At 42.2% G+C, this 13,408-nt stretch overlaps 1 protein-coding gene across 3 annotated transcripts in view; it reads left to right on the top strand.

Annotated features, from left to right (window-relative positions):
* The window catches only part of Stk3 (serine/threonine kinase 3), a 244,072-nt gene that overhangs the window by 170,904 nt on the left and 59,760 nt on the right, over positions 1-13,408 (top strand). For all 3 annotated transcript variants that reach the window (XR_008220441.1, XM_052747606.1, XM_052747607.1), the window contains one exon: positions 2,428-2,620. Coding sequence is in view for 2 of the 3 variants with exons in the window: in XM_052747606.1 (XP_052603566.1) it covers positions 2,428-2,620 (193 nt within the window). In the remaining variant the exon portion in view is untranslated. The remainder of the gene's footprint in view (positions 1-2,427; positions 2,621-13,408) is intronic.

Below are 13,408 nucleotides of genomic sequence, written 5' to 3'. Positions count from 1 at the left end.
TTTTGGCCTAGAATTCAAGGGTGTAGTCCACCAGGCTGTGTGGTCAAGGCAACAGGAACTTGAAGCAACTGGTCACATTGATCCACAGCAAAACGTGATAAATGCTGGTGCTCAGCTGGCTTTCTCTTTTATGTGCAGTTTCAGGACCCACATCCAAAGAATGGTGCTGCCCACCTTTAAGATGGGGCGTCTCACTTTAATTGATCTAATCAAAATCATCCCTCAGAGGCATGGCCAAAGAGTCATCTAATCTAGATAATCTCCTACAGGTGTGTTTTCTAGGAGAGGCTAGATCCTGTCAAGCTGACAGTCTATAGGAACCATCACAGAGGGAGAGCATTCTGTGCAGAGAAGGCATGAACAGAGCGGGAGTCTTAATAAGCAAAGTAGCACTGGGGATTATGGTGAAAGTTCAGGTAAGATTGGCTTGTCTGTATTGGAGGGTATATGAACAGGGAGAAAATAGTAATGGTAAGAGCTGAGAAGACATTCAAATAGAGGCAAGAACCACGACCCATTGGAGTCTCTTCAGTAGACCATTATGACACATATAATAGTCAGGAGTGACTAGTACAGTGTGAAGTCCTCTGCTCCGTGTAGCATGCAGGCAGTTTCCACCAGTTCTTTATTTAGTCACAACACCACTGTTCCAGCGACAAAAACTAGGGTTCAGGGTTTGAATGTTTGTGGGAATCTGATGCCTGCCGAGCCATTTGAGATAGGAATTGAGCTAATGTCTGTGTGAGTTGAGGAGTCAGAGTCTTCAGTCAGGAAGTGTTACTGCATGCACTAACCAAGGTTTAAAATGGGCAGCATGATGAGTAGCCACAGAAATAGAAAATGAAGACTTAAACTGGAAGAAATTAGTTTTTTCCTAAAGAACTTGCTGCTTGATTATATAGAGTGCAAGAGGATGAGCGCGTGCCATGCTGAAGTGGTGCTCTTGGGCAGCTGGTGAAGGTCACAGCGCTATGTGATGTGGGTTCAGGGACCCAGGCAAACAAGAGACACTAGAAAGACAAATGCAGGTGTGTCTGATTTGAAGCCCTGAGTTTTAAATGTCCTTAAACATTCAAGTAGCAAATAATGACACCTCAGACAGTTGAAAACGTGAGAATGAGGGGGAAGCTGTGAAGAAGAACCTAGACTTGAGACACAATGCCCAGACTCACCAGTCGGCTTGGGCAGAGGAGGCTAGTAAACAGCCGTGAGCCCCTGTCACTGCAGGTTGCCCGAGCCGCTGAGAGTGCAGCCTTGGGCTTTCTGTTCTCCACATCTGCGTTTTACCTCTGCAAGAACTGTATTTTAATTTTTAAGTCTTTAGTTGAAATTTTTTGATCATGGGTATTTTGTCTGCATGTGCATCACATCTACATTTCCTGCCTTCTGTGAAACACTGAAACTATGGGCTAGAACAGGACAACAAAAGCAGAAAAAGAAGAAAGATAAATTGGACTTCTTTAAAATGAAAACCTGTTGTGTGTCAAAAGGTACCATCTAGAGAGTGAAAAGGCAGTTCACAGGAAAAGAAATAATGTTCGCAAATCATTGCGAATTACAGCTACTAAAGGGTTAATATTTGATTGTGTGATTCTGGAATGTTGACAGCTCCGCAGCACCAGCAGTCCGATCCAAACTGGGCAAAGGAAGCTAGACATGGTAGCACAATCCTGTAATCCCAGCACTAGGAGGGAGGGGCCAGGAATTACCAGTTCAAGCCTAGCCTGGGCTACACAGTGAGACTGTGCCGCAAAAATCCATAAAAGAAAGAAAAAGGTAAAGAGCTTCAGTAAACACTTTTCCAAAGAAGATCTACAAATGAGCTATTAAATATGTGAAAGATTGTTCAATATCACTACCAATTGGAGAATATAAAGGGAACAAGATTGACGCTGCTTCATACCCATTAAAATGACCTTTTAAAAACTAAATATTGATGAGGAAATAGAGAAATCAGAGCCCATGGCACTGCTTTTGGGGATATAAATGATATGTCTACTGTAGAAAACAGTTCAGTGGTTCATCAACTAAACAGAGTAGTTAGTGTGCCCACATGCACACATGTGCACGCGCACACTCACACACACACACACACACACACACACACACACACGACTGTCCATATTGCAGCACAGTGTATTTTGAAATTTCAATCCCTTTTAAGGCTGAATGGTATTTATTGTATGTATATAACACATCTTGCTTTTTTCGTTCATTTGAGGGTAAATACTTAGATTATTTCTACGTTTTGCTCTGTGGACACTGGTGTGCCAGTGTCTGCCTGAGTCCCCGCCTCTAACACTGTTGACATTATAATAGTAATGGTACTTTTTATCGTTAGAAAAAGCATATGTGTATTCTTACTAAGAATTAAGAGACCCAGCTGTCTTGGAGAGTTCTTTGCTCACTCTGGTATTTTGCCTGCAGGATGAAGATGAGCTGGACTCACACACTATGGTGAAGACTGGTTCAGAAAGCGTGGGCACAATGCGGGCCACCAGCACAATGAGTGAAGGGGCCCAGACGATGATTGAGCACAACAGCACGATGTTAGAATCAGACCTGGGGACCATGGTTATAAACAGTGAGGATGAGGACGAAGAAGATGGAACTATGAAAAGTATGTATGCGGCTGCTTCTCACTGAATGGCACCTTTTTCTTTTGAAAGTGTACCCACATTGAAACCAGGATAAATTCTGTTTCTTTTTAGAAATAGTTATGGAAAATTTTGGTTTTTGAGCTTATTTGACAGCAAATGTCAGCCTTAAAAAAGCTTTAAGAAACAATATATTATATATGTATTAACACACATATATGCATTTCTATACATATACATCTTTAATTTAGAGTTGTGGGACTTTTTTCTGTTACAAGCTACAAACCCGTAATTTAATTTGTGAAATATTTTAAGGAGAGGATAGTGTTTCTAACATTTACTTTTTCAATTAAAAACGAAAACTTAAAATTTTGTTTCAATAAATATAGCATAATATTATTGCATGCGGTCTAAATTATCGGTTCAACAACAGAGACGGAGTGCAAGCTGGAGATGGGACCCTAGGAAGGGTTATGCGAAGGAGAGACTCACAGAGAAGACTCAGTTCCAGCTTACGGCAGCTTCTGTGTGAAGCATGGTGCCTGGGTTGCTGTAGAGACTGAAGTGACTGTTAAGACATTCGCTCTGACATATGTTGCTTCCAGAATGACAAAGCTGTAAATCCTTCCATGAACTGCACCCCCAAACCTGACCGGCAGTCAGCAGCAGTACAGGATACAGTGTTGTGGTGAGAGGGAAAAGCACACTGACCTTCCTGTAGTTATCGACTGACCTTTCTTTCCCTACTGTGTGGTCCTGTGTGGTAGGTTACATTCTCCTGCATCCAATGTTTGTAAGTGGCAGAGAGGCAGGGACTGTCCGACCTCTGTGTGACGAGGAAATGGTAGGAGAGGACCCAGATGATGTGTCTCCTGGCTGGGATGATATTGAGTTAATTTAAGGTGAGAATTATATCTCAGTGTGTTTAAATCAACTACATTTTATTAGAAGAAATGTAAGATATATCTAGACATTTTAAGATTTACTTTCTATGTCTACGTGGGCCTGCGTTATGTATGTGTACTGTGTGCGTGCGAGCACCCACAGAGGTCAGAGGAGCCCTGATCCCCTGGAACTGAAGTTATAACTGGTTCTGAGCTCCTCCATGTGGTGCTGGGAACTGAACCCAGGTCTTCTGCAAGAGCAGCAAGTGATCCTAACTGCTGGGCCTTCTCTCCAGCCCAAGTCTAGACATTTTAAACACAGACTTAAGTTAGAAATTGTGAATGTTGCCAAAACCAATGGACAGATTGGAAGAGAAGGCCGTGTAGGAAGATTAGGCCTCAGGAGTGAGTCTGTGTAGAACTGCTGCTGTCCAGACTCCGGCTGCTCTTGGCACTAGTATGTTGAATAATGCAGATGGAACCCTTACTAGCATTCATTTTAAATACCCATGAAGCTGGTGACTCCATGCCAGGATACATCTGTAAATATCGAGATTCCCTGGACCATGTTTGCTAGAAAGAATTAGCTGAAAGATAATGGCCTCTGATTATTCTTTTACTTGCCCTTTTGTGAAATAGTACAGTTACCCAGAATTCTAGTTACAAGAAATTCTAGGAAATACAGTGTTTGTCTTATAGGGTGTGCAAAAGGAAGTTACCCCAGAGGCTAGTGGCAATGGTTTTTAATTTCACTCAACCACAGAGCTAAAGGATAAATTCCTTTCATCCAGAGGTTCCTCATTGTATGTTATAGACCCTGGGCCTCAGCCTTGGCCTGCTCAACATTTTTAATTAGATGTAGCTTTTAATTTTAAGATGGAAGTTTATGAAAATTGCAAATGCCACACAATAGGACAAAGTGAAAAAACATCTCAAAATAGAATTGGGATCTTAAAGATTTCCATGGACTGGAGCAGTTAAGTTGATTTACAAGATAAACTGGGCTCTTTGTCCAAACCACTAACCTCATAAACATACATCATAGCAGTTGTCCCTCAGAGACACTGTTTCTATGGGATAAGCAAGGCCTGGGCGTTCTGTTTAAAACACAAAGGGGGAAAAAGGAAGAAAAGAAAGGAAAAGAAAAACAACAAAAGCAATCAGTGCTACAAGCACCTCTGAGATGCAGCCAGGACTAATAATCCCTTTTTAGAACGAAGAAACAACAGCTTCATGCAGTCTCAAGTGCCAGAACTCGTCTGGACTGTTACGTTTAGCGTAGGGCTGGAGTATTTAACAAGGACAAGTGCTCCCAGCATTCACTGAGCAGAGGCACTAGGTGGTGCATTAGGAATAGGTAGAGAAATAGTTGATCAAGTTTGGATTTTACAGTATTTATATTAACCTTTCATGACTGCTTATCAGTTGCTAAATTCTGAGTTCTATATATATACACATACAGATATATACTTATATATCTGATAGATGGGCACTTATATATCAGAAATTTATTTGGGACTCCCATCCCCACATACATACATATATACATACACACAGTTTTATCTAATTAATGAAAAATCATATGCAGTTGGCTTCACATTTGGAGGAGTTCGTTCTGTAAAAAGATAATACTGATTCAGAAAGGGTTTACAAGAAAAACCAAGAAATGAAGCCTGACCTAGTGCTGGCCGCCTCTGCCCCACAGTCCACTGTTGGCTAGACAGCACTCTGAAAGGGGTCTGTTCTTTGCCTACTCTTCTTTTCTTCTTGCCCAGTTCTGATTTATAGCCTTTGTTTTCTTTTCTCTTAAAACTCTATCTTAGAAAAAGGTCAGATACAAAGGTATAAATGCCTAATGCTATTTAATGCTCATGAAATGAATTTTCCCCATAATTCCAAAGTCTTGAGCCAAAGAAATAAATCACTAAGAAGCAACTGGGGCTGGGGAGATGGCTGAGTGAAGAGTGTGCTATACAAGTATGAGGACCTGACTTTGATTCCTGCACCTACTTGAAAAGCTGGGCATGGTGGTGTGCACCTAAAATCCTAGCACTGGGGAGCTGGAGACAGGAACATCCTCTTGCTAGTCAGCCGTTCTGTCCAATCATTGATCTCTAGGCTCAGCGAGAAACCCTGTCTCTTATATTTTGATGGGAGCCTAGCCTTTAATGGCTGAGCATCTCTCCAGCCCTAATCAACTAACCTGAGCTCTTAGGGGGCTCACAGAAACTGAACCAATAACCGGGGAGCCTGTGTGGACTGACCTGGGTCCCCTGCACAATGTTAGTTGTGCACCTTTGTCTTCTTGGGGACTCCTATCAGTGGGAGCAGGGCTGTCTCTGACTCTGCTGCCTGCTTTGGGGACTCTCTTCTACTGGGTTGCCCTGGTGCAGCTGTCCAGCCTTAATAGGAGAGGAGGTGCCTAGTCTCACTGCAGCTTGATACACCATGGCTGGTAGATATCCATGGGAGGCCTGCCTTTCTCTGACAAGAAATGGAGGAGGGGGAGTTAGATGGTGGAGTTGGGGGAGTGGGAGGGACTGGATGGAGAGGAGGGAGGGGAAACTGTGGTTGGGATGTAAAAACAAAACATACATACATACATACATACATACATACATACATACATAAATGAAATACAAATAATAAAATAAAAAATAATAAATTTGTCTCAAAATTAAGGTAGAAAGTGATTAAGGAAGACGCTGACATCCACCTTTAGCTCCGGAAGTACAATTTAGGCTAACACAGATGTGTGGGGAGGGAGAGAGAGAGAGGGAGAGAGTAACTTTGAAGAAAAACATTAATTATATGCCTCTTTAACTAGTAAGGTTAATTTTGCCAAGATATGGCAGTAAATATGACAACATAAACCCTCCCTCTCATGCAGCTTGTTGCAAATACCCGGAGTGTTTCTGGGCCATTAGAAACCCTTCATTTCACTCTCGAGAGGTGGTAGGTATCCAGCTGTGTGTGGTGTGGTTACAGTAGTTTGGAGCTCCCTGTGGGCACTGAACATGCTCTACTGTCTGTGTGCCCTGGGCCTGGGGGTGGGGGTTGGGGTTTGATGTAGTGGGAGCTAGCTCAAGCCTGTTATGTGGGGTCTGTTTCACTACCACAAAGCACAAGCCAAACACGGAAATGCTGGTCTTCCTTCCTAGGGCAAATGAGTATCTGCTGGAGGCCTCCAGAGAAAGATTTCCAAGGACACACAGTTATCATGTTTATTACTCTGTTCTTTTTGTTTAACTGAAAGCTCGGGCTTCAGTTTGTCTGTTTCCTCCTATTGCACCCTCATTGGAGATGGAGAACAGCTGGTCAGGGTTCTCTGCACCGGTGCCTTCGTGCATACATGCTCGGGTCCTCCTTGACTGTCCCCAGACCTCCACGGCACAGCTGGGCTCTGCTGTGCTTTCTGAGTTTCTCACCTTCCTCATAACAAGGCTGTGAACCTTCCCTGGGTTTTGTGGATCCCCTTTTATTTTAAAATACACTGTGGTAAAGTTAGGGGGAACTGGTGCTGGGAGCCTCTGTCCCATCCTGATTTTGTATGCGTTTACTACATTCTTGGCAATTATTAATTAGATAGAGCATTCATATTTTAAAATATTTGTAGTGGTGCAGATGGGGTAATATGCATAAATACCTTTGACGTTGACAGATACTGTGCTGCTTCTGTGAATTGTTACTTTGTTCTTTATACCTGAGTGTCTTTGTCACACCATTCTGAGAAATTAAAAACAAGTAAACTACATTTTGTTAAATTATTTTTAAGTTTCATATGTTTATCTTTTCATGAAGACCTGTTTTCTTAAAAGACAAATGCAAACTAGGAACATTAATGAATAGTTATGATGGATTGACACATTTTACAAAATTATATTCCACATAACTTAGTATCCTTGTAAATATTTAAAGGAATGAATGAGATAGAAAACAGCTTTTTCTTTAAAGTTTCATAGGCACAGTGGGAAATGAGTGGTGGTTATTTTTTCCTTTGTTGCTAATGGGTTTTTGGTTATATAAGCAAGTAAGTTGAAAGAATTGGGCCAAAATTGAGGAACTAAGTAATTTCAAATATCAAGTTTATTATTATAATAAAATATACTTTAATAAGCGAGGGTCAGAATTTAACTGCAGCTGGGGAAATTGATGTCAGTTTTATGTGGATATCCTTTCAGTGCTGTAAGAAAGTGTTTGCCATGGCAACCACGATCACATATGACCACCTACCTCATTCTCATTGCAAGGTCCCAGAGTTCCCATACCCACCCCTCCCTCAATTGCAAATGAGAAACATCATCATCTCTGTCTCCCTGGAGACTCAGCTGTACACTGCGGCATGTGTTTCGTATTGTACAGTAAAACATTAGCTAGGCAGTTGCAGCTGTCCCTCCCGTTAACTTCAAAACAAACTTAATCTATTTCCCTCTTTAGAACATTAAAAAAAAAAACTAATGTTTTTTGTGTATCACAAAGGCACAGTCTAAATGTCAATAGTGAGTTTTAAAGTAAGAATAGAAAGTATTTAGATATGCAGGCACATGCATTTTTGATAGAAACTGATTATGAAGTCATCCAAAAAGAGGGATCTGTTGGAGCAGACGGCCTTCTCTTGTTGGAGTTAAGTTTTAGATTTGTTAACTCTCTGTATGAATGCTAATTTCTGACTTAGTAGGTTATTGTCCAGACTTTTTTAGTAGAAATGGATAGGTGGCATTGTTTATTTAATATGTATGTTCAATGTCTTTTAAACTTTTGTCTGCACCATTTATACTGTTTAAGAATTATTCTTGTATGTGTGTGTTTGGTTTTGCTCACGTGTGTGTATGTGCACTGTGTGTGCCTGCTGTGTGAGGAGGCTGTGTGTGGGGCTCTGGAGGCTCTAGAACTAGACTTATTGATGGTTATAAGACACCCTGTAAGTGTTGGGACTTTGTTTCTCTGCAGGGTCAGCAGGTGCTCTTAATCACTGAGTGTCTCTCTAGCCCCGTGTCCTAGTTGTTATGACATTCTTTAATAACTTAGCTTACAGAAGTTAGTTCTATGGCCTCAGCTAAACAGAAATTTTAAGGGACAGTAGTGTTCGGCCATTTTTCTTTTCTTTTCTTTTCTTTTCGTTTTTCTTTTTATTTATTTGTCTCTTATACAATACATCCTGACCACAGCCTCTCCTCCATACACTCCTTCCCACCCCCCTACTCCTCCCTTCTCCCCCAGATCCACACCTCCTCCGTTTCCCTTCAGAGAAGAACAAGCCTCCCAGGGATATCAACCAAGCATAGCATTACAAGATGCAATAAGACTAGGTACAAATGTTCGTATCAAGACTGGACGAGGCAACCCAGTAGTAGGAAAGGGGTCCTAAGAGCAGGCGGAAGAGTCAGAGGCACCCCCACTCCCACTGGAGTCCCACAAAAACCCCAAGATACACAACCACATCATGTATGCAGAAGACCTAGGGCAGATCCATGCAAGCTCCGTGATTGCCACCTCTGTCTCTGTGAGCCCCATGAAGGAGCCCTGCTTGGTTGATTTGGTGGGCTGTGTTCTCCTGGTATCCTCCATTCCCTCTGATTCCTACAGTCTTTCTCTGTTCTTTAGCATCGTTCCCCAAGCTTGGAGGACCTGATTGGAGACCTCCAATTTAGACTCTTTCTTCATAATGTCTGACTGTGGGTCTCTGCACCCGCTCCCATCTGCATCCAGAGGAAGCCTCTTTGATAATGACTGGACAAGGCACCCATCTATCATTAGGGGTCATTCCATTGATTTTCTTTTTTCTTCTGCCCGTCATGTTCGATGCTACCCTAGGTCTCTGGGCTGCCAGTCTCTGGTTCCTGGCCATGCAGAGCGTGGGCTCCCTCTTGTGGCATGGGCCTCAAGTTAAACCATTGGTTGGCCACTCCCACAATTCTCTGTCACCATTGCCCTAGCACATCTTGCAGCAGGACAGGGTTTTGTGGCTGGGTTAGCATCCCAGTTTCTCATTTTCTGTTTCCATAGCCTGTAGAGTACCTTCCCACACCAAAGAGACTAGAACGTAGGAGTGAAGGTCCCATGCAGACACCAGCTCGACCTCTCTACTTTTTGGAAACTCCTATATGTCAGAATTGTGTCACTTGGCCGCTCTGCCAGAAGAGGTCTCATCCTGACAGGAATGGAAGGGCTGCAGACAAGACAGAGGCTCTTGGGGCGGGAGACAGTTCTGTGTGTCCCTTCTGTGTTATTGAGCCCTGGGGTCGTCTGCCCTTACCTTTCTCTTTCATTGCTTGTATTCGATGTCTGATTTTCTGCAGAAGAAAGGGTTGGTTCTTATCCAGCCTTTCCTCTGCTCTTCATGAAAGGAAATTCCTATTGAAGTAATCTTGCTTTTAGTTTTGAAGACTTTTTTTTCCCCCCCACAAAAGGGTTATTTTCCAATAACTCTTACAGAGTCAACAAATGTCTAAAATTCAACTTAAAGAAGTTTGTCCCATTTTTTCTCTTCGGGTGATTTTATAACAAGATATTATTAACCTGAGTATGCTTGCGCATACTTTTCTCCTTCTTCTAAGCATATGCTGTTGCACTTGCTATATAGCCTACGTTAGCAGGTGCTAACTAGTTTCTCATAGGAAAAAGTTGGTCTTCCATTCATTCCCACTGTGCTTTGGGTGAATTTTCTCAGATATAAAGATCTGAATCAGGAGTTACAGTGGGCTGGAAGTATAGCCCTGGCTTTAGTTCCAAGCCCACCCCCCCACACACACACACAAATATGCCCACACAAACATGTGCACTCTCTCATGGCCACACACACAAAGTGAATCCCTTGTATATTAAAAGACTCTTAAGTGCTTCACTATAACACCAAAGTGTTGGTAAAGTTTCTGAAAGGCGTTCTATAAGTCCTGGGGAAAAGTGCAAACCATAACTAGAATATCTGTAGTGAGGCCAGTGCTGAGTGAAGGGAGGTGCTGGGAGAGGAGAGATTTGGGAAGGGGTATTGCTCAGGGGGTACTGTTTACTTAGTAGTTTTGAAGTGCCTGTGTGTGTGTGTGTGTGTGTGTGTGTGTGTGTGTGTGTGTGTGTGTTACCAAAGCTCTTATACATACTTAATTTACTTGTAAAGAATGCAGTTAACACTCAGGAGGCTGAGGCAAAAGGATCATGAGTTCAGGGCCAACCAACTTGGGCTGGTCTTTGGAAATTTTACTTTCCCAGTTGTTAAGTTCCAGCCGTCAAAGATCATTTTCCTCTCCTCTCTGACATTGTTTCATGTTAAAATTTTCAAATGTCTATGCATATGACCCAGTTTAAGACTGTGATGAATATCAGAACTTATAACTACGCGTATAATTCCATTACGGAATTACTCTTCTTGGGCTAGGGGTATACAGTCAAGCATATACCTAACATAGATGATGTCCTGAACTTGTTCCCTAGCGCCTCTCTCTCTGTCTCTCTGTCTCTCTGTCTCTCTGTGTCTCTGTCTCTGTCTGTCTGTCTGTCTGTCTCTCTCTCTCTCTCTCTCTCTCTCTCTCTCTCTCTCTCTCTCTCTCAGTAAGAGCAATGAAGGAGAAGGGAGAGAGAAAGGAATACTAAGCAGAGGGTTTCTCTGTTATCTCCCTACCTCTCCCTTTGTGTTTTGATTTTATCAAGTATCTTATAGAGAATTTGTTCAAATGTAGTTTTAACTTACTTTATTGTTTTCCTCATAAAGTGGTTTGGAAATTGAGATTGAGGTTTAATTTATAGATCCTATTTTATAGTAAGAGGTTGCAGTAGAAACCAAATTTCAGTTCTGAAAATCCAGAAATACGTGTTTTAATGATGAAGTCTAGAGACAGATCAGGGGTATTTAAAATTTGTGGGAAATGTTAGTGAAGTGTGTGTTCCCCTTCATGTCAGTGATACAGCCTTAGAGCATCCAGCAGTTCCTTCCCTCCTCAGTCTGCTTCCTGGTCTGTCCATCAGCAGGTGAGTGGAGACCCTGCAGTGAACGTGGAGTGCACATATGTCCTCACGACCTGCTGTCGGCTTTTTAGATACTTAGTAGGAATGAGGTGCAAAGTTTGTGTTATATGTGGTTTACCATTTAAACTACCTAACCAGTATGAAACCGGTAAAGAGTTTGTAGCATTAGGAGAAAATTATATCATTTAAAGTAATGAGATATTTTACACAAATACATGCACTACAATTCCTGTTTCCCACATCCTTACCTGAGCAAACTTATCTACAATCCAGGTATGCCAAATAAATACACACAGGGACTTAGGAGGTGGGGAGAGGAAAGGTAAGATGAATGGATGCCTACATGATAGTTCCATCTCATTAACGCTCCTCTTTTTCCCCCGTTTATTGAAAGTAGTTTTTTTCTCACATTATGTATCCTGATTATGGTTTCTTCTCCCTCTCCTCCTCCCAGTTCCTCCCCACATCCCCTCCCATTCAAATCCATTCCTTTTCTGTCTCTCATTAGAAAACAAACAGACTTCTAAGGAATAATAATAAAGCATAACAAAATAAAATATAATAAGGTATAACAAAAACTATCACATTGGAGTTGGACATTGCCACTCTTGTTAAGTTAAAAGATTCCTGACTTTGAATTTATGACAGAAAGTAGACACTGTTTCTGATTCACCCTCTGCTAGAGACTGGAAGTGGACCTTTTTAGCATTGCATTCTTTTGTTGAAATGGTTTCATACCCCATCTTCATCCAGCAGTGCTCCGTAGCTATCAGTATTAAGCTATGTACTGTTGCAAGTGCATTTGAAATTGGCCAGGTCACTGTTTGACTGTTGTCTCAGTTCACAGTGTCACAAGTCTGCTGTGTCCCCATAGGGAGGTAAACAGGATGGTGACGAGTCTGAGGAGCATGTCACTTGAACAGAACTGGGGCTGTTTCATCTGAAAACACACAGCAAAGACGGACAAGTCTGTGAAAGGAGCTTACATGAGTGCAAGTGACAGGACACAGTGACTTTCTTGTCCTCCCTCCAGGAAGTCCTTCTTTAAATGGAAGATAACTTACTTTCTGTCTGCAGAATTAAAGGAGGACTGCCTTCTTGGTGGTCTCTGGGACAGTGTTTGAAACCCGGGGCTTTAAGGAATCCAATTTAGAAACTACTGATCAAGACCTTAACCACAGGATTTAAAAATAAAATGTGTTATTCTAAATGTTTATTTTTTACTGTAATTGTCCAATATAAAAAATAAGCCATCAAAAGATTCTGAGCAGCAGAATGGCATGGTTTGTTTGTGTTTGGAAAGTCACTGTGCTGACAACATCCGGTTCCCAGAAGCACAGGCATTGGAGGCCGCAGCGCCCTCAGTCCCTTTCTTATGGAGTAGGCAAGAAATGCCTAGAGATTAAGTATCAAAGATAGAGAAATTTGGGGGAAGGGCTTGGACTTTCCTCTACGGGATGAGCCTCCCCATGGGAGACCTTGCCTTCCTGTGGTGGGGGAGTGGGAGGGGTTTGGGGGGGGGGAGAGTGGAGGGTGGGAGGAGGTAAGAGGGGGATCTTTGATTGGTGTGTAAAATGAATGAAAAAAATTTCTTAAGAAAAAAAGAAAAAAGAGAAATTTAAATACCTCCGTTTAAACCACTTTTGGGTCAGTTTTGGGGAGAGGAGAGTCCGAATTAATTCTCAGCCTCATTGCTGTAAAGATTGAGTGACTACGTTGGCCTTGGCGGAGGAATTTGATGGGTAGAGCTGCAGGTTTGGTGGGAACAATCTTGCATTTAGCCTCAGAGGTTATCCGCTAACTCAGATTCCTCTCTACTAAGTGGTGTAATGGCAAGCAGCTGAGGACTTGGAAACAGCGCTTGAGACCATTTGAGATAAAGAAGTGGCTTCAGGAGACGTAGACAGAAATAAGACAGGCAAAGCCACAGTGCCCGAGGAGCAGGGGAGTCAGGCCCAAGACTTACAA

This window comes from Peromyscus californicus, unplaced genomic scaffold, assembly GCF_007827085.1.
Source record: "Peromyscus californicus insignis strain IS unplaced genomic scaffold, ASM782708v3 Scaffold_20__1_contigs__length_68692818, whole genome shotgun sequence".
Classification (NCBI taxonomy): domain Eukaryota; kingdom Metazoa; phylum Chordata; class Mammalia; order Rodentia; family Cricetidae; genus Peromyscus; species Peromyscus californicus.
This window is presented reverse-complemented; position numbering and strand designations above follow the sequence as displayed.